Source organism: Mirounga leonina, unplaced genomic scaffold (assembly GCF_011800145.1).
Source record: "Mirounga leonina isolate KUSES-001 unplaced genomic scaffold, KU_Mleo_1.0 Mir_366, whole genome shotgun sequence".
Taxonomy (NCBI): Eukaryota; Metazoa; Chordata; class Mammalia; order Carnivora; family Phocidae; genus Mirounga; species Mirounga leonina.
In genome coordinates this window covers 9,633,493-9,660,739 of record NW_023270709.1, presented here as the reverse complement: position 1 = coordinate 9,660,739, position 27,247 = coordinate 9,633,493, and the positions used below count along the sequence as shown (strand labels likewise).

Below are 27,247 nucleotides of genomic sequence, written 5' to 3'. Positions count from 1 at the left end.
AAAGATTAATGAAATCACAGCCACAAAATAGGATGGGCCTCTTACCAAGAAACAGCAAGCCACTTGCACCGAATTCAATAGAACATTCACGAAAAGAAGAGATGGTCTCAAACAACTTAGTACCAAGCCATAGAGTTTTCCAACCTCTTGAGTCCATCTTCATCAAGCAGAGATAAAGCTGAAGAAAACCTGATGCCAGCCTAGAACGCCGGTTCCCATTTGGTCCGTGTCTCTTCGCTGCAAGGCCAGGCTCAAACGCTGGGGCACCTGGGCCGGTGGAAGTTCTGTTCCCAAACTGCTTTATCAAAGGAAGAAGGACAACTACAGCAGCACTAATTTTAATTAGACAGCTCTAATTTTGTGCTTCAAAGAAAGGATCCCAACTTCTCACAGTAAACAGAAATCCTTACATTATTCGGAAGGATTAAATATCAACAAAATAGGACAGGAAATCAGATACATCTAGGGACAGTTATATCTCAGCCTTCAAGTCAAAACCCAAACCCCACCTCTCCAAATGGAAAGTAACTGTACAACCAATAGTGAATCCATGGGCACTTCAAACCTGTCAACACTCAAAATTCAACGGCAACCAAAGTCAGCAAATAGTCCTCTAAGTTTGCCTAAGAACAGGGCTCCTTCTTCCAAGCCTTCCAGTGAGAAAGACAGGAGTGGGGAAATATGGTTTCAGACAAGTTTGCCAGCAATATAAGCAGGTTACGAGTCCGTACGGCGTGCAGCCCAGAATCCGAACAAGGAGATGGCCTATCAGCAAGACAGTTACCAGAAGAATGTTCCTCAAATTAAAATCCCCCGACGGTCCCAAATTTTGGCATCTTACAAGCCACTTCCTCCCGGCAGCAATGCCAATGAGAATGTATTGTCCCTGTTATCATCTTACTGACATGACTTCTGCCCAAGAGAAATTGATTCCAGACTTTGTAATTGCATTAGATTCAGCAAAAGACAGCACTGAGGAGCTTGACCCCCTAAACACACCTTGTGCGAGAGTAAGACCAAACACGTATGAGAAAGGGAAGATCCTGAAGATAAAATCCCCAAACGTGTACAGGATTGCTAAATCTGTTTTTGTTTCTCTCTGGCTAACTGTAGAATATTTTAGAGGGGCTACTGTTGTATTTCATTGAAATCACATTTTGCATTTGGAACTTTTTAAAGTCAGGAGGAGAGGAGAGTATGAACATAATACATGCGACCTAGTATTTTAAAAGCTCAGCTGACCGCCACCCCCCAGCCCCGCAATAGCCCACCAACCCTCAAACCACCAGGTTCAAGCCTCAGTTTCAGGGAAACTAAGTTTATTTATAGCAATTTTTTTTGATGCAAGGGCTAAAACAGGTATTTCCAATATAAAATATATGGTAAGAAAAATTAAAAATTTATCATTTCTTTTGACTTTTGTGCTTTGTTGCAATGGAAGCTTACCCCCAATCCTGCTCCAATCACATTCCTTCCCAACATGGGAAGTGGCAAGTGCAACAGTCTCAGTTGCTTGGGTCATAAACCCTGAAGCCATCCCTCACTTTGTCATACACCTCACATATTCCCTTAGCACATCCAGTTCACGCCACTGTGTTAAACTAGAATCCCACCACTCTCTCCATGTCTGCTGCCACCATGCTAGACAGACCCATCACCAGCTCCCACATGGGTTACTACAGTAACTGACCCTCTGGTCTCCCACCCTCGCTTCCTACTCAGGTCTCTATGGAGGCCAGAGAGCGAGATCCCTCCAAAACACAAGTCAGATCATATCATTCCTCTGCTCAAAATCCTCTAATAGCCTAGCACCATGTGATCTCTTTCTCGGTCATGGGAGCCTCTTATTTCAGGAACATTCCAGGCACACTTCTGCCTCAGGGCCTTCACACTTGCTGTTTGCTTTGACTGGAATACTCTTCTCTCCTGAATCATACCTGACTCCCATTCTTCAAGTATTTGCTCAAATGTAGCTGCTCGGTGTGGCCTGTTTTTCAACGGCAAACTCCCACCTCCCCAGGCATTCTCTTTGTTCTGCATTATTTCTCACCACAGAATTTACCACCTACTGATACATTTTTATTTATTAGTTTAATGTCTTGCTTTCAAAATGTAAAGTACCTGAACGTGGTAATTTTTCAGTTTTGTTTACTGCTGTATCCCTAGCACCTAACACACTCAAATATTCGATGAATGAACAGAATAGGCCAAATAGCTGAATGTGAAATAGCTTATAAACTGCGATGTCTTCACTCAAGAGTAACAAAGATGAAGAGTAAGTGCATCCCAAATGAGCAGCAATGCACACAGAACAGTCGCAGTAGATGATTACTGAATCAACCACCAAATGAATTCTCTTAGAAACCAAACTCCCTTCCACAGAAACCGCAGCCCTAGGATCAAATGATTTCAGATGGGTCTCTGGCATGTACGAGCAAAGCAAAAACAATCTACCCAAGTCTGTCCAAAGTGCCTTTACACTTACATAAAGACTATGGATGCTGGTCACATTTAAACATTTATGATGCTTCGAAAAACATATTGCAGGAGAAAAAAATATATATAAAAATAAAACTGTATAAAGTTCTTCATTAAAATAGTAGTTTAAATAAATCCTCTGTCAATACCACCCAGAGGCAGTGAGTGCATCTAGACGGGGAGAGCTTACAGCTTGTTACATAATTACACAAGAACACGTGAGCACACGTGAGCCCATGTTCACAACACTGCCGTGAGAACCCCTTCCAGGCGCAGCTCACCGCACAGGCGGGAAAAGCGACTGATGGAAGATTACTCTATGTCTCGAGTTCTGGTTCTATTTGCCCTTTTTCATCTTGGTTGTCTTCTCCTTCCTTTTTTTCACATGCTTCGGAATTTTGTTTTTTCTTTTCTCTCTCTGGGCTTCCTTGACCATCTTTTTTCTTTCCTGTAAAACAAAAACAAAAATAAAGGAACCTGTAGATTTCATTCCGAGTATTCATTTTACTATTACAACTAAGTAAGAAAACATATGTGAAAGGACAAAAGTGAGTATAACAGGAAAAGATGAAAATGATTAGGATGTGGTGGTGCAATTTGGTTCCAAATTTGTCTTTACGGTTTCTTAATAGAAATTTGAAGAGTGCCAAACAGAAATAACTGGGAGGACTATTAAATGTTTGCAACTACTTTTCTTCACAAGTTTCATATTCTAACAGAAATACAGGTTGGAAAGACAAAATATTTGCAGTAGACAAAGACAGAAAATGTGTGCATTAGCTTGGGTATGTCTCTCAGAAGTCTTAGGGCCCTGAACATTGTTAAGGATTAAAGGCTTAAGGTAAGAATCAACAGTAACATTTACACAGCAATCATGTATCATTCGTCTCTTATGCTGATGGCTAGGAGTGGAATAAGTCTTTTAGATTCTGGAAACACCGACTGAGTTGCAAATCCCCTATGAAATGGCCTTTCAGTATTTCACCATGGGACAACTCCAACATCAATTGTGTTTCAAGTGAATGACAATCATTTCTAATCCATGAATTCAGTGTGTCCTCTCTCTAGGCAGTGCCCAGGGAGCTCCTAACAGAAGCCCAATCTCTACACAATGTGACCTCCAAAGGCAAAGTTCACACTTAGAAACTAGCACTACAACTAGAAGTACTTACTGATCAATAATCTTTTCAGCCATCATAATCTAGTAAATGAGAAACGAAACTGGCTTTGCCACCATGCTGAAGAACAAGGGAATTTGAGTTCTCGGCTCACCTTTTTATCAACTTCAACGTCAGCAGTGGGTTTCCTGGAGCAGGCCTGTTCTCCCTGCTCTTCTGAGTCTATGTCAGAACACTCAGAGCTTCCAGCATCTTCTGAATCAGAACAAGCCTTTTCCTTAGCCTGATTTTCTAGAAGTGCAGGGACCTTGAAAATATTACAAAAGCTATTCTATAACCACTTAGTCACCTATTGTTAAATGCGATAATGGTAGAATTCAGATTTTTCAGCCTTGCAGGTATACGGTGAACAACTACATCCTGTACTGAAACATTGAGAACAACAGAATCAACATCAGGGAGGAAGCATGGAAGCAGGGCATCAAGTGAGGCTCCAGAACACACCCAAATGAAGGAACTGTGGCTTCACTGGGTGACCCAGATCACGAACAGAACCAAGCTGGATTTGGAAGGAGAAATACAGATAGAAGTAAAAAATAAAGGTTGATTTGGATAACTTCACAGCTATTTTCCTATGAATTGAATGTCAAGCAATACTTACTATTAGTCCAATCAAGAGGGAAAACAATATTTAAACAAGAGAAATTGGTGCTTCCCCCCCCGCTGAAGTTTAGCAGTTTTTAAAGCAGCATGAAGCATTGTTTAAAAACAAGAGGTTTTGGGGGCACCTGGGTGGCTCAGTTGGTTAGGCGACCGCCTTTGGCACAGGGCATGATCCTGGTGTCCTGGGATCGAGTCCCACATCAGGCTCCCTGCTCAGCGGGGAGTCTGCTTCTCCTTCTGACCCTCCTCCTTCTCATGCTCTCTGTCTCTCATTCTCTCTCTCTCAAAAAAATAAATGAAATCTTTAAAAAAATAAAATAAAAACAAAAAAATAAAAACCAAGAGGTTTTGGGTGCCTGGGTGGCTCAGTCAATTGAGTGGCTGCCTTCGGCTCAGGTCACGATCCTGGAGTCCCAGGATCTAGTCCCGCATCAGGCTCCCCGCTCAGTGAGGAATCTGCTTCTCCCTCTGACCCTCCTCCCTCTCGTGCTCTCTCTCTCTCACTCACTAATAAATAAAAAATCTTTTAAAAAATAAAAAACAAGAGGTTTTCTTTTTATAAGAAAAAATATCTTTAAAAGGCAATTGTAAAAAAGGTTTTCTAGCCAGTTTTCACAAAATCTTCATGTGCTGGAACTCAAGGCACAACTGCCCTATAACACGTACTATATGTAACACATACTGAACATGTGAGTTTTCCTAATTCAATTCTTCAAAAAACAAAGACACAGTAAAATTTCAAAAAGCAAACTACGATCCTTCACATTTAAGCCTTTAATTAAGAACATCCAAATAGGGATGCCTAGGTGGCTGAGTCAGTTAAATGTCCGACTTTTGATCTCAGGTCAGTTCAAGTCCCAAGTTGGGCTCCACACAGGGTGTGCAGCCGACTTTATTATTATTTTTTTTTAATTTTATGTATTTATTTGGAGGAGAGAGAGAGAGAGACAGTGACTGAACCACTTAGACACCCCGCATGGAACCTACTTTAAAAACAAAATAAAACATTAAAATAAATAAGAACTGCCTTTATTTTTGCTTACGTTAGAATTAATCCACACCATTCTAAAAATGTAAAACAAAACAAGAAAAAACACTACAGGAAGCCAGAACTATAAAACTGCTAAACCTGTGAGACTGCTCTGCAACAGGTTTTTTTTTTTTTTTAAAGATTTTATTTATTCATAAGAGACAGACAGAGAGAGGCAGAGGGAGAAGCAGGCTCCCCGCTGAGCAGGGAGTCCGATGCGGGACTCGATCCCAGGACCCTGGGATCATGACCTGAGCCGAAGGCAGACACTTAACCATCTGAGCCACCCAGGTGCCCTGCAACAGGTTTTATACCAATATGAGACCAGATTCCCTTGTTGTTTTTTTTAACTGTAAAAACACCAAGAAACACCTGGTTATCATTAATAATTTCATAAAGACCAGGATATAAAAAGCATCAATGTCTCAGCAAGAACAACAGAACAACTGACAGAAATAAACCACAAATTCCTGTATTTCAGTCTTACGGCTAAAAAAGTGAACACAAATCGGGCATTTCTGAAAATGCCCAAAAACTTCGGAAATATCTATACTAGTAATAATATTGTTAGTTTAATTCTAGTATAAAGTAGGTTTTATAGGCTTCAAAAGAGTATTCACGTAAATGAAGATCAACACAAGTTCTCATACCTTCTGAACTCCAGACAGATCTTTCTTCAATCCTGTAACGGTCTGGTACAGAATCTTATTACCAAAAAGGCAAAAAGAAGAATCAACATAAAGCAGTGACAAACACACACTGTAATATTATGAAAGAACACTATGGGCTAATAATCTTCTGTGATTATTAAGAGGTGCCTAAAACTTACCCCCTGGTTAACACAGAAAGTTTATAGCATAGGTATTATTCTTGCCCCCCGAGCACGCAGGCATTAGCAAACTCTGGCCCACAACCCACCCACAGCCTGATGGTTTTTATAAATGAACCTGTGCCACCAATTTTATAAGAGAAAACTCTTAACTGTGATTCTCAATTAAATGGAATGTATTCTCCCCAAAATAACTCCATTCTTCTCTCATTATTAGGAATCATGAAAAGCTGTATCAATTATTATTAAAGGGCTTTTAATTTCTTCAATAAAAACTTGGGGAATTTTTCTTTTTCTTATTTTGTAATGACCTACATAATAGCCTCAATTTTGCTTCTTTGCCTGCAAAGTCTAAAATATTTACTATCTGGCCTTTTCACAGAAAGAAATGTTCCAGATCTTGAAATATGTATGTTAATGGACCTAGTGTAATAACCATTTACAGCCCAGACTTTACACAAATCTTCCATTTTCTGCAACTATAGTCTATTGGACTCAAATGTGCCATTTTTCACAAATACCAGTGAATTCCCTTTACATCCAATGTGCGCAGAGGACCTATTAATGCAAAGGGAATCAGCCATCTCAGAAGATTAGAAGCCAACATTCAAGATGGCAGGTTTGGGACAGTAGCTTCCTCTATAAACTTGCTTGTTATATACAAACCAAGCTACTCACATTGTCTTGTTGGGCATTCATGGCCATATTTTCTTCCTTCAATTTCATCATTATATCCATATCCCTTTCATAGTTTTTTACTTCATTCAGGGTTCTAGGAATATATGCCCTCTTAAACACCTAACAGACACAGAGGAAAAGAAAATCAAAAGTGTTATTCACATGCTTCTCTCATTCCCTGAGCATCTCACACCCACCACGTCCGAAGACTCTGCCGTCATCTACAGCATGGATCCTCAGCCAGGCTCTGCACACACTGGTGTTGCTGTGCGGATCCCAAAAGGACTCTGTTACTAACGATAAAATGTGAAATGATTTGAAGTCCCCACTTTCCCCTTGTTTGCATTCCAGAAAGCTTTTCTGAGTGGGAAAGAAAGGAATGGAGTTGCAGTTAGCAAGTACTGCCCCCGGCTAGGCCTTACAAAGGAACATGTTCTTACATGGAAATATTATCTACCCTGTGCTATGGTGAAAAGGATTCAGAACTGCTGATAAATATAGGGTGCCTTATATTCATCCATCACACTAACAGCTCTGAGAATTTTTGATTAAAAGTCTACTATGGGGGGGCCTGTGGGGCACAATCAGTTGAGAGACCAACTCTTGGTTTCGACTCAGGGCGTGATCTCAGGGTCCCGAGACTGAACCCCAAGTCGGGGTCTGTGCTTAGTGTCGAGTCTGCTTGAGATTCTCTCTCCCTCTCCCTTTGCCCCTCCTACTTGTTCTTTCCCTCTCTCAAACAAATAAATAAATCTTTAAAAAATACACTAATCCCCAAGATTAAAATAATTTTCTTTTTCACCACACATATTTAAAGTCTACAGTGGTACCAAAATCAACATTTAAATCATTTAAAAATTCACATTTGTGAACTGAGACGGGTTTTCCCTTCTTGAATAATGTTTCAATAGGTTCTTTAAAAATGTTCTCTATCTAAAGCATTATATGCCCTAATTTCAAACTACACTACAAAGCTATAATAATCAAAACAGTACAGCACTAGCACAAAAACAGACACATAGATCAATGGAACAGAATAAAGAGCCCAGAAATAAACCCACGCATATAAGGTCAATTAATTTACAACAAAGGAGATACGAATATATAACAGGGAAAGGACAGTCTCTTCAATAAATGGTATTGGGAAAACTGGACAGCCACATGCAAAAGAATGAAACTGAACCACTATCTTACCATACATAAAAATAAACTCATGATAGAGCAAAAACCTAAATGTAAGACCTAAAACTTTAAAATTCCTAAAAGAAAAAGGCAGTAAACTTAAATACAGTCTTAGCAGTATTTTTTTGGATCTTTCTCCTCAGGCAAGGGCAACAAAAGCAAAAATAAGCAAATGGGGACTGTATCAAACTAAAAACCTTTTCACAGGAAACAAAACCATCAACAAAAAGACAGCCTACTGAGTGGGAGAAGATATTTGCAAATGATGTATCTGATAGGCGGTTAATATCCACAAAATATAAGGAACTCGTAAAACTCACCACCAACAAAAAACAATCTGATTAAAAAATGAGAGGACCCGAATAGGGATTTTTCCAAAGACATACAGATGGCCAACACTCCCATGAAAACATGCTCAGCATCACCGTAGAGATACAAATCTAAACCACAATGAGAGATCACCTCACACCAGTCAGAATGGCTAGTATCAAAAAGAAGTAAGTGTTGGCAAAGATGTAGAGAAAAGAGAACCCCCATACACTGCTGGTGGGAATGCAAAATGGTGCAGCCACTATGGAAAAATGTATGGAGGTTCCTCAAAAAATTAAAAATAGAACTACCACAAAATTCAGCAATTCTACTTCTGGGTATTTATCCAAAGAAAACAAAAATACTAATTCGAAGAGATACATGCACCACTATGTTCACTGTAGTATTATTTACAAGAGCCAAAATAAGGAAGAAGCATAAGTGCCCATTAATAAAGAAAATGTATATATATATACACACACACACACACACACACACACACACACACACACAAACCCACAATAAAATATTACTCAGCCTTAAAAGAGTGAAATCTTGCCATTTGTGACAACATGGATGGACCTCAAAGGTATTATCCTTAGTGAAATAAGACCGAGAAAGATAAATACTATATGATTTCACTTATATGTGGACTCTATAAAAACAAAACAAATGAACAAACAAAACAGAAACAGACTCATAAATACAGAGAACAAACCGGTGGTTGCCAGATGGGGAGAGGATGGGGGAATGAGAAGGGGATTAGAGGTATGAACTTATAGTTTTAAAATAAATAAGTCACACGTATATAAAATACAGCATAGGAAATATAGTCAATAACATTATAGTAACTATGTATGGTGACAGATGGTAACTAGACTTAGTGTGGTGACTATTCAGTAATGTACATAAATGCTGAATCACCGTGCTGCACATCTGAAAGTAATAACAATACTGCGCATGAACTATTCTGCAAATAAGTAAGTAAAGCTCTCCATCTAGGACAATGGGCTAATAGGTTGCTGAGTGGAATGATGTAATGAAATGTAATTTATCCCATTTGGCTCAGTTAAATGATGTAAAAGGAAATATTCTCATCATCTGAAAACTGCTTCTCTCTAAATCAAGTTGGTGACCTAGTATGCCCTTAAAAAAACAAAAACTCAAAACAAAGTGTTTCCTACGGCTGTGGAAAGATAATATATCTTACCTCTTCGTCCACATGATCTTGGCTGGACCTTTCTTCCTTGGTCCTTTGAGATGCTATTTCCATGGCCTTGGAAAGAAATCAAAAGTTACTTTCCTTTATATTCAACCTACAGAAGGTGCATCCATTTCTCAACTTTAGTATAAACCTGCTCTCACCTTTATCGGTATCACGTCTACACTTCTGAAAAAAGGACTCTGAGGCCTCCAGTGACACAGGTTAGCTCTGTCAGATCTCACCAAAAAGGCTGCTATCAGCTCAAAAGTAACAGTATAAATCAAACCATTTAGGCTTGGGGAATCCCTACCCCTTTACTCAAGAGTAAAACTACTTTCCTTAATTTTTTTTTTTTTTAAGATTTTACTTATTTGAGAGAGACAGAGAGAGAGAGCATGAGCAGGGGGAGGGGCAGAGGGAGAGGGAGAAGCAGACGCCCCACTGAGCAAGGAGCCCGATGTGGGCCTCGATCCCAGGACCCTGGGATCATGACCTGAGCCGAAGGCTCAACCGACTGAGCCACCCAGGTGCTCCTAATTGTTTTTAAGTGGGACTTGAACTCAAGACCCTACTTTCCTTAATTTTTAAATGATTAGCAAAAATATTTACTAAAGGAAAACTGAGACCCAAAGAATGGAAGAACCACCCTTTAATTCTTCAGCAATGAAGGGAATCAAAGAGGAAAGGGGGACTGTCCTCTAATTTTGAGCATGTGTCTCTAATGCTGCAGAAAAATAAACCACCAAAGAAATCTCTTTGAGCAAACCGTGACTGCAACTAAGGTGACAAAGATTCTACAAGAGTCTTTTGGCTTGGAAAACTGGAGATTTGTTCTCTACTAGGATACATAGAAAAAAGGAAAGAGTTGTGGTACTAGGGTTCTTTGTTTTACAATCAGACACTAAAATTAGTGCTAAAAAATTTAAGAATAAAAACGGTATGTATTTATTCAATTAATATATGTAATTGCTTAGTATGTGCCAGGTACCGATTAGGTAACGGCAATAGAAGACTAAACCTCCTGTCCCGTGTGGGCTCATGGTCCAGGAGAGGGTGACAACATTAAAAAGAACAACAGGAGCGCCTGGGTGGCTCAGTCGGTTAAACATCTGACTCTTGATCTCAGCTCAGGTCTTGATCTCAGGGTTGTGAGTTCAAGCCCTGCTCAGTATGGAGACTACTTAAAAAAAAAAAAAAAAAAAGAACTTAATGACAAGTGAGGTAGTAAGACCACTTCCACTACAGGCTCACATGATCTGGAAAATACACCTGCAGAAACAATGATTTCTGCGCGATTTCTCCTTGAGAAAGTTTTCTGAATGGAGCTCTAACGTAGCCAACAAGCACACGAAAAGATGCTCAACATCACTCATCATCAAGGAAATGCAAATCAAAACCATGAGACACCACCTCACACCTGTTAGGATAGCTACTCCAAAAAAGAAAAAACCAACACAAAAAAACAGAAAATGGTGAGGATGTATGTGGAGAAACTGGCACCCTCTGCAGTGGTGGGTGGGAATGTAAAACGGTTTCACCACTAAGAAGAACAGTATGGTAGTTCCTCAAAAAATTAAAAGCAGAATTACTATATAATGCACAATTCCACTTTTGGGTATACACCCAAAGGAACTGAAAGCAGGGCTTGAAGAGAGATTTGTGCACCCACGTTCAAAGCAGCAGGATTCACCAACATCCAAGAGGTGGAAGCACCCCAAGTGTCCATTCACAGATGAATGGATGCCCAGGATGTGTTTGTGCTCCATGAAAGAATCTTGAGGACATTACGCTAAGGGAAACACGTGGCCAGAAAAAGAAAAAAACAGCATGATTCCACTTATGTGAGGCACCTACAGTAGGCAACATCACAGAGAGAAAGCAGAACAGGCTGGGGGTGGGGAGAAATGGGGAGTTAATGTTTAATGGGTACGGAGTTTGTATTTTACAGGATGAGAAAGTTCTGGAGATGGATGGTGGTGACGGCTGCACAACAGTGTGAATATACGTAACGCCAGCGAACGTACACTTACACGTGGTTACAGTGGTGAGTTTTACGCTATGTGCATTTTACCACACGTGCAAAAGTTCTGTGACTCAAAAAGGCCTCTGAGAAACAAGGGAAAGACCAGAAGCCAAACAGGTCTATGGCAGTCTATGTAATCTTGCCCAATGCTTCAAGTCAAGAAACCTGGATTTCCCATTGGCTTTTTTTTTTTTTAATTTTTTTATTCTTATGTTAATCCCCATACATTACATCATTAGCTTTAGATGAAGTGTTCCATGATTCATTGTTTGTGCACAACACCCAGTGCTCCATGCAGAACGTGCCCTCCCCAATACCCACCACCAGGCCAACCCGTCCTCCCACCCCCCTCCCCTCCAGAACCCTCAGCTTGTTTCTCGTCTCTCATTCCCACTGGCTTTTTACTGTATTGATTCCCTATGTGTGAAATCAGGAGGTCTCAGGAAGCTGTTGAAACGAGCATACACTAAACAACTGGAGTCCCTGAGAAGCAGCACGTAAGTGCAGATCACTACTGCTGTCTGTTTTCTTTTCCTCGCCCATCTCACCCTTGAGAGGTAAGCGTCCATGTTCTCCTGTGTAATGGACGGATCCGTGACAAACTCAAAGAGCTCCCGCACGGTCGTCACGGCAACGCTGTGCTTCAAAAAGAAACCTGTTGGAAGGAAAACGCAGCACAGCCTTAGGAGGGAAGGAGCTGTTACTCCAACGGTGTTACGGGGAAACAAAGAGATGAATAAAAACACACCATCTCCCAGCAAATGGTGGAAGTATCGCTACATCAAAAGACTTAGTGCCAAGATCTGACACCAGCAGCTCACCGGAGTGCAAAACCAGCAGACACAAACAAGCCGGTAGGGAATTCCAATTTCCACTCACCGTTGACATTGGCACAGTCCTTTCTCAAGAACTCCAAGGCATGTGGGTGGTCATGCTCTACGGACTGAGAAACGTCAATGATGTACACACCTCCACTATGGTACCTGTGGGCCAGACACGCAGGGACCTGGATTCTACTTTCCTGCATTTTGTTGTTCAAAAAAATTCTATCTTAAGAGCAAGCGAAATAACCAACAGAACGAACAAGGTGGGTAAGGATAAGAGGCCACTTTGACGAGCAAGAGATGAAAACTGAGAAGATTTCCAAAGTCTGAGAACTCTGTTAATGATCAGATGGTCAGTTCTGTGACTAAGGCCACCACAAGCACAGAACACATCCTATACTATGACCATGTGGAGGCCAACTTTAAATCTTTAGAATTTAAAAATGACTTCTCGGGGTTGCCTGGGTGGCTCAGTCGGTTAAGCGTCTGCCCTTGGCTCAGGTCATGATCCCAGGGTCCTGGGCTCGAGCCCCACGTCGGGCTCCCTGCTCAGTGGGGAGTCTGCTTCTCCCTCTCCTCCCCGCTCGTGCTCTCGCTATCTCTGTTTCTCTCTCTCAAATAAATTAAAAAATAAAAAATAAAAAAATAAAATAAAAATAAAAATGACTTCTTGGATTGGGATTTTATTTTTTTAAAGGACATGAAACGCTGTACAGGAGGTTCCCAAGGGACAAAACACACTCACAGCATGTTAAATTCACTGAGATCTGCATGGACAAGTCTGGCATCTTGATACATTCTTCTCATGTACTGGATGACCTGCAGATATAACTCCCGAGCCTTAGATTCTGATAACTGGACGTTTTTCAACAGTGGCGCTGGCCTTTAATGCAAATAAAATGAACTAAGATAAAATGCCCCAGAACAAGTTTTCTTGCTTTATACTACACATTGCTACATGGACTTCTTTTCAACAACTTATCACTGAGCAACTGGGTCACTATAGATGTACCAATCAAAAAGTTGTCAAGAAACAGGTGTTCTCCCAGCTTACTGTATAAAACATTCCTCAAAACAGGGTGAACTTTGTTATTCTGAAGCACTTTGAGACTTAAAAAGGTAAAATAAATGAGTAACTCTGCACGAGTACAGTGGGAAAGATTCACAAAAAACATTCCAAGATGAAAGGAGCTATTTAAATGGCAAATAGTTGTAGGTCAGATAATGTGAAGCACTTAAAAATATACTTCTGACTGTCACTGTTTACAGCTTTCTTCCTGGCCACCATAATGGGTGTGAGGTATAAGAGATCAAAGAAAATCGTGCCAGCTGGGCTGGTTGCAGGCTTAAGCCTCATGATGATTCTGAGAGTTGTCTTATTGTTGCTCTGAGAATCCAAAGGAACTGAAGACTAAAGTCATGTGATTCTACGGGCAGAGCATACACTTTGTAATTTAAAAGATAAGCTTCAACGTGGAATGTTAAGTGTCTTTTTTACGTTAGAAACAACAGAAATGCTCCAAAATAAACACTAGTTTGAGGGATTTTTTTTTTAAACCAAAAGAAAAAAATACATACTTCTGAGCATGTAATTATTAGGCCTTCTACATACTCACATGTCATCTTTACCAATGAAGCCCATGACAAGAACATGACTTCTCAGCAGGACAGGTTCTGGGCATGGGATCTGTGCTGTGTTTAGTCTGTGGTTTTCAAAAAGACAAAAGGACAAATGAAAAGGTGACACAACATGTAAAACAAATCACAACGGCTACAGAACACAAGATTAATACGGCTGTTAGGAAACAGCATCAACACATCTCAACTGCATTACTGTATTTCACAAACTCGAAGACCGCAGAGATTTTAAGTGGCACCAAGATGCACAACCAAGAACCGCAAAACAATGGCAATTCATCTACATCTCATAGCCTCTAACACTCAGTCCCACTCCAGAGATGTTAAACTGTGCAATGTGCATCTCAGAACTGATGGACTACAGCAGTTATGTCTTCTGAGTTGATTAGCCTCAACAATGATTAATAAAACAGCTGGACTCAGGGTGCCTGGCTGGCTCAGTGGGTAGAGCACATGACTCTTGACCCTGGGGTCGTGAGTTAGAGCCCCGCCCACACAGGGTGTAGTTTACTTACAAAAAAACCAAAAAACAAAAAACCAGTTGGACTCATACCTAATAGCTAACTGAACACAAGAAGATTTCAAAAGGACTTTCAAAACAAGTATTTAATACTAAAATATCCAACGTATGTCACCAATGCACAGCAGATAAAATGTTAAAAGGTACTCGAAAGAGAAAAAAAAAACTTCAAATTTTTGAGAACACTTGATCTCAGCTAAGAAAGTTGCCCTCACCTGATAATAAAAGTGTCAGCACAAAGAACGTATAAGTATGTCCACGACTGGACTGAAATCCGAAAAGGAAACTATGATAGAGTTTAGGTCCTAACAAAATCGTCTAAAACGCCAATGCCTATAAAAAATGACACATCAGTCTCAAAACCTGATTGTGTATTTCCCTGCTTAAAATCTTGCATTAGCCCCCTATCATCCTCGGTATAAATTTTAAATGCTTTCACATGGCTTCCAAGGTGCTTGGAATGACCCAGCCTTGCTGAATAAACGTGAATTTTTCCGTAATGGGTTCTCAAAACAGAGAAAACAAGGTAGTTCTTATTTGTCCAGGAATGTGCCACTTCTGCGCGCCTCAGCAGATCTAACGGAAATGAGCAGCACTACGAGTGCCCACCTTCGGACAGAACCACCCTGGGATATGCCAGCAGGAAGGAGCGGGGGCCAGTATGTCGGACACAGCACAGCCCCACGCCCCAGACAGTCACCTGATTAAGTTCCTCATTTCTTTTTCTGCCCAAGTTTTCACCATTTTTCTGGGGTTTCCTTTACAATAGCCATGACGAAATCTTGAACGAGAAAAATATTTGTTATTCCCATCATTCCATTATTCCAGTTTTTATTTTAGGATATAGAAATTAGGCCAACTGGAAAAAGAATCTGAACTCACCTGAATTCCCCACTTACATACTTATCCCGATCTTTGAACACCAAAATAGAAGTTTTGTAAATTTTGATGGCTCTGCTCTCTCCATTTGCTGTGCTAGCATGGTACACGTTAGCCTATTTTGCATCAAAAACAAATTAAGCTTGTGTTAAATAACTACACACAGTATTTCAATCTTTCACTCTATTTGATTCTATCCTCAAAAGTTAAAAAAAAGTCAAGCGAACTGAAGTAACATGTACGAGAAACACCATCGTCTTCTGATTATGTCAATTAAAATTCTAAACATCATTACAAAAAGGTACAGTAAGTAGAGCTCTAATTTACGTATATAGGAAGATCCAATTCATATACAAGAAGTGGCTTTCAACGTTTTTGTATCTCAAGTATGTGAAAAATATTTTAAGACATTCTTACATCTCATGATTGTAAACGGAGTTTTACTGAGAAGTGCTTCCCATAGAATGAGTGGCTCATTTAAAAATGCCATGTCTGTCTTTCTCCATATACACATACAAAGAAAAAACGGGGAAGAGATTCATTGACTCAGAAAGACTAGACTAAGCCCCTGCCCCATTAGTAACCATGTGATAAGGATTCAGGCCTGCAGTAATCTGACCCTGGGCACCACCTGGACCCAGTGATCCAGTACAGTAATGGAGGTGAAAAGGCAAGGTTGTGTGTACAACTTCCTACCTACCCATAAATATTAATAAAGCCGTTTTTAGAAATACTAAGCTATTCTGACTTGTGTATTTTTTTTCTTTTCTTTTTAAAGGCACCATTTATTTACTAAGTGCCTTAGTTTCATTTGTTATCTGAAGTAAGAAAACTAACATGAAAACACTCAGGCAGCCAAAGAAAAGCTCACTTCTTTTCCTGTGCTTATGCAGCCATTTATCTCAGATATGATTCCTCTAGTCAACATCTTGAATAATATCATTCGCGTTCTAGGATCCAACACCTAAAAAAATGCAAAAAATAAAAAGTTCAGAGAGACAGTACCAAATATTTCTCATTGAAACATCTGACCATCAATAACCTGAAGAAGAGCTTAAGTTCTTCTTAGCTATCCTGGCTGACTCAATGAAAAGTATCAACTGTGGTGTTTTTATTCACTATAATTTTTAATAAATAAAATGCCACACGAAGGTGAAAGGAACAAGAGACGCACCAACAAGTTCAGTCACAGAAATTAAAGTCTACCAAGTCAAAGGGAAGCAGAAATTGACGGCAGACTGACATTAGCTAATAGAATATAATGCAAGTCACATAACTAGGTTTACATTTTCTAGTCACATTAAAAGGAGTAAAAAATAGCAGGTAAAATTTGTTTTATTTATTTAATCCAGTATATCTAAATCATTATCAGTTTCAACATGCAATCGATGTAAGTTACCAGCGAGAGATTTAACACTGCATTTTTTACACTAAGCCTTCACACCAAGCCTGTTGATGTCGATAGCACATCTCAGTTCAGACTAGCTACATTTCAAGTGCTCAGTGGCCACTGTACTGGATATGAAACTTTAAATCAGAGGTCAGCACCATACAGCTCATGAGTCAAATCCAGGCCACAGCCTGTTTTTCTACAGCCTATAAGCTAGGAATGGTCTTTACATTTTAAAATAGTTGTAAAAAAAAAAAAAAAATTGAGCCACAATGCTTAAAGTATTTAACCCTTTAAAGAAGGAGTTTGCACACCTCTGCTATAGATGAGTAAATCAGGGAAAGGGTCTCCTTTGAAGCCAGAGCAATCAATCTTGAATAAAAAGGACTCCAAAGTCCTCCTTAACAAAAAAGCCATGAACTTAAAGCCTGGTCCCATCCGTGCCCGAACTGAAGCAGCCACATATTTACACGCACTTTCAAGGGACACTCACAACAGCCCCTCCACCTCCATGGAGAGAGACGGTGTAAAGCGGCCCAATCTAACTACACTTTAGGGTCTGTCCTTCAGTGACACAGCTGCGGTCACACCAGAAACCTAAGGTTAATAAAAACAAAACCCTGGAAGACTGCATGACTAAAAGCCAAACGGCATCAATGGCAACTAGATCGAAATGAGAGGGAAGTGAGCGAACAGACACTAGCTGCCCGGGCGGCTGGGCGCACAGGTGAGCAGAGGGAGGGCACGCTTCTGGGGCGGAAGGATGCAGACAGGCGCCTGCACTGCTGCGAACTGGGGGGAAGCCAAGTCAGGGCCACAGGAGGGGCAACGTGCCAAAATGGCTTGTAAACAAAATAGGAAAAAAGAAATCCGCAAAGTGAATGAACTTACAAATACATACCTTAAAATACCACTTAAGATCAATTCCACATTAATTTCGAAAGGGGAAAAAAGGACTTCCTGCCTTAGTCCTTTTAGGGTCTGTGACAATTAGAGCTGCCTCACTTCTCTCAGCTGGACTACCCTTCGTTTTCAATCACACACACACACACACACACGACACAAAACAAATACATGAGAGGGCAATGAAGACGTGGATCCCAGACCTACTTCCGCCCAACTAGGGCAGACTTCTCCAACTGCACAAGTGGTTCTGAGCTCTGACTGGGTGTGACTCCCTTGGGGGCAGAGGTGGACAGCAGCAGGGGCGGTGGAAGAGGCTATGACTGCAAAGTGAGTTTGTGCCTCTGGACAGGGCTGGGCAGAAGGGTGGGAGGTGGCACTAGTAATGTTCTGACCCTTTCTATCACCTTCACATCAAAAATCTGGGCCAATGCTAACATCCAATCACAACTCTCTACATACGGGGAAATTAGGAAAATCTGTCCCCACTCTTGAATAGAAAGAATAAAATAAGCATAATTTCTAAACCAAGTAAGGAATTTCTAAATGAAAATACACACACATACACACCTGCTTTGTGGCAGATACCTATCTTTTGAGAAAGCTCACAAAATTCCTGCTGACCTTGTTTAAGACAAGACAAAAGATTCCTGGTCTTACAGTAAATTCTGCTTCCCCACAGAAGAGGAAAGCACTGCATGGTGGCCAGAGAGGGGCATGACTCTATCTATTAACAGTCTTAGTATAAATAAAGCAAAATGTAGATTTCTAAACTCAAAACTACAAGTAGTTTTAGACAACATTAGCATTAAGCAAGAGGGATGAATGCAAACTATAATCCCAAGAGAAAAGAAATGCTCATTTAAAATGAGACTTGCAGGGTGCTTGGGTGGCTCAGTCAGTTAAGCGTCTGCCTTCTGCTCAGGTTGTGATCTCAGGGTCCTGGGATCGAGTCCCGCATGGGCTCCCTGCTCAGCAGGGGAATCTGCTTTTCCCTCTGCCTCTGCCCAGCTCATGCTCTCTCTCTCTCTAATAAATAAATAAAATCTTAAAATAAAATAAAATAGAGAGCTTGCAGCACATTAAAATTGTACCTGTTCCACAGTTGCTCTGTCCGCCTTATCTTTGATGCGATACCTAACCAAAGCCAAAAAAGTATATGTGACATTCAAAATCTAGAAGCCAAAATAAAGTTTCCAAATGTATATCATTCCATGAAATTCCTAAATAGGTAGTTTCTTTAATAATAGATTTCATAATCTCATTGTAGTTTCATTGCTCAGTGATGATTCCTTCATGTCCCCTTAATCATCAGTTCAGTTCCCTAGAGCAAAAGGAGCATATCTGCAATAAGAAAAAATAATTCTCTCCATATTTCAGAAGGATTGGATAAAAAGAGCAGCTGGAGTAAAGTGAACTACGCTGCAAAAGAGAAAACACCGAGAATACTGTCCTTAAATCTTTAATGATTCTATTAATGTAGAATTAGAGTCATTTATACTGCCTTCTCTTTAGAGTTCCTTTCTACAAAGATACAAGTTTTTATCATCTTCAGGTATTTACTGGGCTCTACATTAAAATGCGAATTCTGATTGGCTTCGGCTCACACTAAGTGACGCTATTAGCACTAAACTCATAAAGATCCAAACACAAAGATTCAAACAAACACTTCCGTGAAATAACAAATGACTATGGCAGTTCTCAAAAAGCTTCTATCTTGGGGCACTTGGGTGGCTCAGTCAGTTGAGCGTTGGACTCCTGGTTTCAGCTCAGGTCATGATCTCAGGGTTGCAAGACTGAGCTCCACCCCTCCCCCACACTCTGCGCTCAGCATGGAGTCTGCTTGAGATTCTCTCTCTCCCTCTCCGCCTTCCTCGGCTCCAGTGGGTGCACAAGCACTCTCCGAAAATAAATAAATTTTTACAAAAAGAAAAGAAAAGCTGGTATCTCTTGGGTATAGCAATAAACCAGAAGAAAGCTGGTTTTTAAGTTCAGTTCTTTTAAAGATTTATTTATTTTAGAGGGAGAGAGTGCATACATACATGCGTACCCAAGCAGGGGGAGGGGCAGAGGGAGAGAGAGACTCCGCAAGCAGACTCCAGCTGAGCCCAATGAGGGGCTCCATCTCACGACCCTAAGATCACAACCTGAGCCAAAATCAAGAGTTGGACACTTAACCTACTGAGCCACCCAAGTGCCCCTTAAGTTCGGTTCCAACACCACTAGTTGTATAATCTTAGTATCACTTTCTACAATAACTGTAAACACCTTAGAGTTATTAAGATATAGAAGTTAGCCAGATCTTAAACAACTGATTTTGAGAAGAATAAATAAAAACTGCTCTTAGTTATATCACTATTTAGTTTTAAATCTTCCCTTGAATTTTAAAAAATGTTTCATGGGGCGCCTGGGTGGCTCAGTTGGTTAAGCGACTGCCTTCGGCTCAGGTCATGGTCCCGGGGTCCTGGGATCGAGTCCCGCGTCGGGCTCCCTGCTCTGCGGGGAGCCTGCTTCTCCCTCTCCCACTCCCCCTGCTTGTGTTCCCTCTCTCGCTGTGTCTCTCTGTCAAATAAATAAATAAAATCTTTAAAAAAAAAAAAAAAAAAATGTTTCATGGAAGAGAAAAAATTTTAATAAATTCTTAAAAGGGAACATTTTTACACTCTAACATTTTAGTTTAAAACCATTACCCTCCTGAGAGGGTAATGCATCTGTGAATTTCACAAAATTATAGTTTGACCATACATTTCTTAAGACTCAATATTTTCAACTTATAAAGGAAAGGATACCCTCACCTAAGCTAAAAAAAAAAAAGAAAGAAAAAACTGGTTTAAGTATGCAAAGAAATATCCTTTCCAAAAGAATTATGACCAAGATGCTACTTAATTTGTTTGGAATTAGTCCTTATCAGCCATGTATTATAGTTAAAATATTACTTACATATCTGCTTCCTTTTGTCTAGACTTTTCGGTGACTTTATTTATGACAGAATCAGTAACATTTAGCTTATCTGAAAATTTAAAAACCCACAATGTAAACAACATTTAAGACAAAAAGACAACAGTATGAACAGAATACTTCCCTCTTCCTTATTTTCTAAATATTCTGTTGTATAGAGAGTATCTTTTAATAATGAAAAAATGTTAATGTTTTTATAGCTGAGCACGAAGTTCTGTCTCCTTAGAGACAAGTATTGTCACTCTCATCACCACGGCTGTAATTTCTGAGCCACAGAAACCTAGACCCAGGAATCCCCTCCAAAATACTTCACCTGCATATGCTAAATTTCAGACACTTGTTAATACTTTATACAACTAATATGGATAATATAACTGCCTGAATTCCAAGTCTGATTCTAAAAACTGCAAGTTTCATTTTAAATTATAGGTCAATGATAGGCTATGAGATGTGCTAGGTTTATAATGAGTCAACATCCACAAGACAAAGATGACCCTGCATTTTTAAAGAGGTGGTGGTTCAAATCAACATTCGACAGCTCACTAAATGATTGATGCCTACATAAAAAGTGTCTAGTAAAACAAAATGTACTTAGATTCTATATTTCTAGTACAGTTGACCCGTGAACAACATGGGTTTGAATTGCGCAGGCCCACTCACATGCAGATTTTTCACAGCCAAGTACTGCACATGTATTCCCTCTTCCTTATGATTTAACATTTTCTTTTCTCTAGTTTCCTTTGTTGTAAGAATTAAATATATAACACCTATAACATATAAACTATGCGTCTATCAACTGTTTATGTTATCGGCAAGGCTTCCTGTCAACAGTGGGCTATTAAGTTTTGGGGGAAGTCAAAAGTTATACATGGATTTTCGACTGTGTGGAGTCAGCACCCCAACTCCCACGTTCAAAGGTTAAGTGTATTTTCAACATCCTACTATGAGATAATCTTACCATAAAATCTAATACAAAACAGACGAAAACTTGAACAGGTACCTGTAACTTTATAATTCTATAGCAGAGGAGAAAACAGAAATAAAAAAGCAAAAGCTAACGTCTCTTCCTGAAGTCAGGTTTTTAAATTGCTGAGTTTTTATCTTCTCTAAATGTTATCAGTCAGCCAGTAACAGTGAATATGCTCATTTCTTGATCTAATAACATTTTATAACACTTTATGGTCTCTGAAGAACTTCCTCAGAGCCCAAATATATTTTACGAACTCACCTAGATTAATTTTATTCTCAAATTTCCGTAAGACCTTGTCTGCTGGAGTAGACATTTTGGCTGAATTGCAATTGGAAGTCTGTCGATTTGCCTAGAAGAAACGAGTTTCAGAGTTGAAGACACTAGTTTTAAATAAAGACCTAGGGTTCTTTATCACGTGCCTTTTTCCTTAGCTCACAGTTAACTATTAAAGCATCAATACTTGAATGAGAACCCTAAGAAAAGGTTAAGAATCAATCATACTTGCGCAAAAAATTTTTTTAAAAGACATTTGAAATAGGACAAAGTTAGTGGTTAAAGAAATCTGTACCATCTGCCATTTTTTAACCTCTCTACAATGTATTCCTCATTATAATAACAAATTAAAATTAAATGCATTTTTTTGTATGACTGCTTTATAGATTTAAAATTTGAAAATGTCCATTTACACTGAAAATGTATAACAAAGAGCTTAGACCAACATTAAACTGGTTCTAAGAATCTCATTTTGGGCCTACCGTCTCAAGAAAGGGAAAGATTAAGTATGAGGCTTAACAACTTAGACTGGCACTATGCATAAACTTAAGTAATAGCAAAAAGAGAAGAAAGAACCCATAAATAAGAGAATACAGTACAGATAAAAAGGCGCCCATAATAATTGCTAACTTAATCCTGTTATCTCAACTTGGAAGTGTGAGGCTGACTTGTTTCCTGTTTGCATAGACCTCTTTAAAGTTTTCTACTAAACATAACTTTTAAAACACTTCTAAATACAGGTTCATAGTAGAAAACACAGGTAAAATTTTAATCACCTATAATCCCCAACACCCAAGATAACAGTTAACATTTAAGCATATATACTTACTTGTATCTCCAGCTTTATTAAAAGGGAATACTCTATGTAGAAATAGCTCAACATCTCACCAATTAATCAATGGAGGAGTTACCAAAACAAGACCCCAAGTGTGAAATTCATCTGGTTATCTTTAATTGCAGGCATTCTAGTCTATGAAATAGTCTTAATATTCAAAGAAATGTTGTTGGTTTTTCCCTCCCTCCATCTCTTTCAGAAACTATGCTCCAGGAAGATGTACCATGCTAATCCCAGGACTCTGCAAACTCCTAAAACATTAAGTACCTCTAGTTGAGAAGAAGACTTTATGTAGTTTGGTAACTTGCGTTTTGTACACAGATCATGGTAGATCATAAACACATGTTCACGTCATTAATATAGACTTCCACTGCAACATATTTTAAAGCTGCACAATATCCCATCATGTGAAATCAGTCCCTCAGCAAATTTAAACAAGATGTTCCTTCCAATGTTTCTCTATAAGCAATACTGGAGGATCATTCTTTTAACATTAGTCTTGGCATAATCCTAGAAGAACTGCTGAGTCAAAGCATTTATTTTATATTTTAAATGCTTTTTACCACATACCAGTTCATCCTCCAAATAACTGTGCTTATTTATTCCATCAACAATTATGTATTTTTGGTCTTGGTCAGTTTCATAGGTGAAAAAATGGCATCTCTACACATTTAATCTGCATTTCTTTAATTATTAAGGAAGTTAAACTTTTTTCTCCATGTTTCCTAACCACTTGTAGTAAACTGCCTATTCACGTCCTTTCCCATGCAGATTTTAAAGCTCATCATCTTATCATAATTTAAATGACTCTTTTTAAGTGTACTGATTATGAAAGGAATCTACATCCAGGAAATTATCAGAAATAGGAAAAGGATGAAGAACGAAAATGCTTAAAGACTGGGGCTACAGGCCAACATAACCTGAGGGAAATCTCTCAGTCAATTCCTGAATGACAAAAAGTCCTCTGAAAAAAGACGACATGAACAATAACATAAAGATGTATAAAATCATTTATAAAATACCTGAGGGTTACTCCTTGCATTCAAGATATAACCCTTGGTGAGTTTCCCAACTCCATCATCCCAGTCCCAGTCGTCATCATCATCGTACTCCTCCTCTTCCTCCTCCTCCTCCATCTCACCTCCCTCCGTCTTCTCAGACATATTCTTCTGCAGGTCCTCAAACAGAACACCATCTTGTTCTCTGATGGTCTTCAAGTCAATGCTTTCACTAGAAATAATGTTTCAGCATGTTTACACATACCTCTACTTGGATTTACACATGTATTTATTTGTGATACAACAGACTAAATCTATACCAATAAATCTAAAAGTTTTCCTTCCAAAGTACCTCCCCATAAACTCAACACCAGATTGTTTTTCACAGTGCCATTCCCATTGTTTGCTTCTTCTCCAGGTCCTACTAAAGAAGAAGTGCATCCTGTATGAAACCCACGTCTGCCTTAATGAAGTTAGGATTTACACTGTCATTTTCTCTGCTGAATGAATGGACTCTGACCAGTACACCAGACCTGGCTCTAGGAAAACCATTCGCAGATATGCCTTAAGGGGGGGAGGGGGGCCTTTTTGACAAAATTTGAGAATAAGTCTAAAGCAGCCTTACCTTGAACTCAATGCCACTCCAACAAAAGGAGCTGTATCAAGATTTGTGTTACACAAAGAACTTCAGATCACCCTTGTTTGTGAAGGGAAGGAACGGTGAACACAAATGAGAGGGAGTCTGTGTGTAATTCAGTACAAGAAGTAATGAATTCTCAAACCCAGAGAACAGGCCCAGAGTAAAGGGAGCACAACCAATAGGGTGTTTTCCTGCCATGTGAAAATTCACATCAAGTGCTACCATATCTTCTTAGTTATTCAAGAGAAGCCAGAAGTGTGGATTTTTATATCTCCCACTTAACTGGTACATTTAATTTTAACAAAACACTGTGCATACCAAACAAAATATGTCCGCAGGTCAGATTCAATAGAGGTACTACCAGTTTTGACCTCTCATGTAGAGAACAAAGACAGGAACCACATATAACAGCTGATAATGTGAACTACCATCTTAAAGACCAGACTTTAGTAAATTCAGATGATCAATCCTGATTATTAATTAGCAACAGCTCACAGGGCTCCAACTCTCCATAGATATGGGTGGGAAGAAAATAATCATTACACATCTGCTATTTATATTTACTATGATTTTTGTAAATACAATCCTTAATTTGATCCTTCAATTGCCAGTGATTTAGAGTGGCATGTTTAAGTTATACTTCATTTCTACCAGAACTTCTCAACCTCGGCTGGACAATTTTTTATTGTGGAAGGTCGTTTTGTGCCTTGTAGGATGTTTAGCAGCATCTCTGGCCTCTACCAACCAGATGCCACTATGCAATCCCCTGACCTCCCTGTTGTGACAAACAAATGTCTCTAAAGATTGCCAAGAAACCATGGAGTGTGGTGGGGTCACAAAATCCACTGGTTTATCTTCACAATATCCAATGATGGATGGAAAACCAGTGAACACTCATTACTGTTAACTACTCACCAGCCACACTGGGCTGTTTCGTCTTCCTACTTCTTCCCTAAAGCCTTATATATGCCTATCTGGAAACAAAAATCTGGAATGCATTTGAAATAAAAGCTTATTTCTCTGGCTAAATCTAATGTAACCTTCCAGTACTAGCCTATGATCATTTGCTCAGGGAAGTCTTCCCTATTCCTCACCCATTTTTCCTCTATACTACTTACCCAATTCTAATACAAATATCTATTGTCTAATTATTTAAGACAATGGCATCTCTACACATTTAATCTGCATTTCTTTAATTATTAAGGAAGTTAAACTTTTTTAACTTATTTAAGACAATGGCATCTCTTAAATCTGCATTTAAGCCCTGTGTCAATCAATGTGATGTTTACCAATGTATCCCTACCCACTAACATTAGATCTGACACACAGAAAATGATCAACGTGTATTTACTGAAAAAATCCCCAACTGATTAATAAAATCTTCATGTAATGAATCCTTACTGTGAACATAAAGTAAAAACCATTTATTTGGAATTTGAAAGGACTCTCATGCTTCATGTAGGAGTTATCCTTAATTCCTTTTGCCTCACAGCCCACATCCAATCCACCACCAAATCTTGCCACTTCTTACGTCCAAAATCTAGCTCCCATCATGTCTGAACTGAATAAATTTTTTTTTTAGAGAGACAGTGCAAATGAGTTGGGGTGGGGGTGGGGTGCAGAGGGAGAATCTTACCCAGATGTGGGAACCCTGAGATCGTTACCTGAGCTGAAATCTCAAGAGTCAGACGCTTAACGGACTGAGCCACTCAGGCACCCCGACTTTATCAATTTTGAACTGCTTCCACTCATACCCTCCAAAACCATCCTCTCCTTAATAGAGTAACTCCTTTAAATCATAAATCACATTATGTCATTCCCCTGCTAAAATCTCTCCTATGGCTTTCTATTAAGACCTAAATATCCCAGCTCCTCAACACTTACAAAGCTCTACATGATCTGGCCCCTTCTCACTTCTACATCAGTACCTAGCCATCTTCTCATCTACTCCTGTTGTGCTCTAGGTACAATGGCCCGTAAATCTTCCCTTCACAGCCAAGAGGGATACCAACGTTGGGCCTCGCACTGTTGTCTCCTCTTGCTGAGCGGCTGTCCCTTCTCCTCTTCTTGAGATTAGTTCCTTTTTGTCGTTCAGACCTGGACTTAACTCTCTCCTGACACTGTCATTAGTCTACCAACTGATTTTAATTATTTGCATAGTGTCTAATATCTGCTTTTTGGTTTTTTTTTTTTTAAGTAACTCTAGGTACTCAATTGTCAGTCCGTCCCAGGTAGAAGGTAAAATTCAATGACAGCAGGGACTTAGTCTTGTTCATCACCATCTCCAGCGCCGAGGTCAGAACCTGGCATACAGGTGCTCAAATATTTTTTGAACGCTGAATGCAGTTAAAGAGCAAAAATCTATGTTCCCAGCCGCTATCCCCAACTGTGCCTGTCAGCGATGCTAACTAATCGGGGACTCCTTTGACAAGTGGCTTTCCTTAACTCTGCCGCAAAGTGGGATAAAAGACCCGGCTGGGATGGAGAAAGAAGCGGAACAACTACCGGTCTCCCTCAAAAGCCTAAGGCGGCGGCGGCGGAGGAGACAGCAGAATCCCAATGGAGTCACAGTGTCCAACCGGCGCCCACCTGTCGGAGGAATCCGCGTCGTCGAACTGCCCCGGGACCACCCGGCTCATCAGCAGCCGCCGGTAGTCCATGACGGAAGCGCGCAAAGCCCCGACGCCCGGGAGGCCGTCCGCCCAGCGCTGGAACAGGAACCGCACAGAGACAGCCCTACCCGCGGACCACCAAACCGCCTTTCGGCAGAGGCCCGCCTAGAAAACTACTCAGAAGCCCCTAAGCTAAAAGGGAACGCCACGTGCTAAAGAGGGGATGCTCTTTCAAACCGAGGAAGCAAGCTCTCCCCGACCGGAAACGCCCGCCCGACCGGAAGTCTCAGCCC

At 39.9% G+C, this 27,247-nt stretch overlaps 1 protein-coding gene across 2 annotated transcripts; it reads right to left on the bottom strand.

Annotated features, from left to right (window-relative positions):
- Positions 1-27,238, bottom strand: RIOK1 (RIO kinase 1). 2 transcript variants are annotated; one of them, XM_035030813.1, is made up of 17 exons: positions 26,932-27,238; positions 23,727-23,934; positions 21,855-21,945; positions 20,609-20,678; positions 18,763-18,805; positions 16,247-16,339; positions 15,379-15,491; positions 15,197-15,277; positions 13,955-14,041; positions 13,084-13,221; positions 12,394-12,497; positions 12,063-12,169; positions 9,498-9,563; positions 6,797-6,916; positions 5,940-5,993; positions 3,751-3,903; positions 1-2,926 (listed from the first exon to the last, which is right to left on the bottom strand). In XM_035030813.1, exons 1-17 carry the CDS (start codon positions 27,000-27,002, stop codon positions 2,816-2,818), a joined length of 1,710 nt encoding a protein of 569 aa, XP_034886704.1. In that variant the 5' UTR covers positions 27,003-27,238; the 3' UTR covers positions 1-2,815. The 2 variants fall into 2 exon arrangements, with proteins under 2 accessions (XP_034886704.1, XP_034886706.1); XM_035030815.1 differs by lacking the exon at positions 1-2,926 and having other exon boundaries at positions 3,750-4,155.
- Between the last annotated feature and the right edge of the window lie 9 nt (positions 27,239-27,247).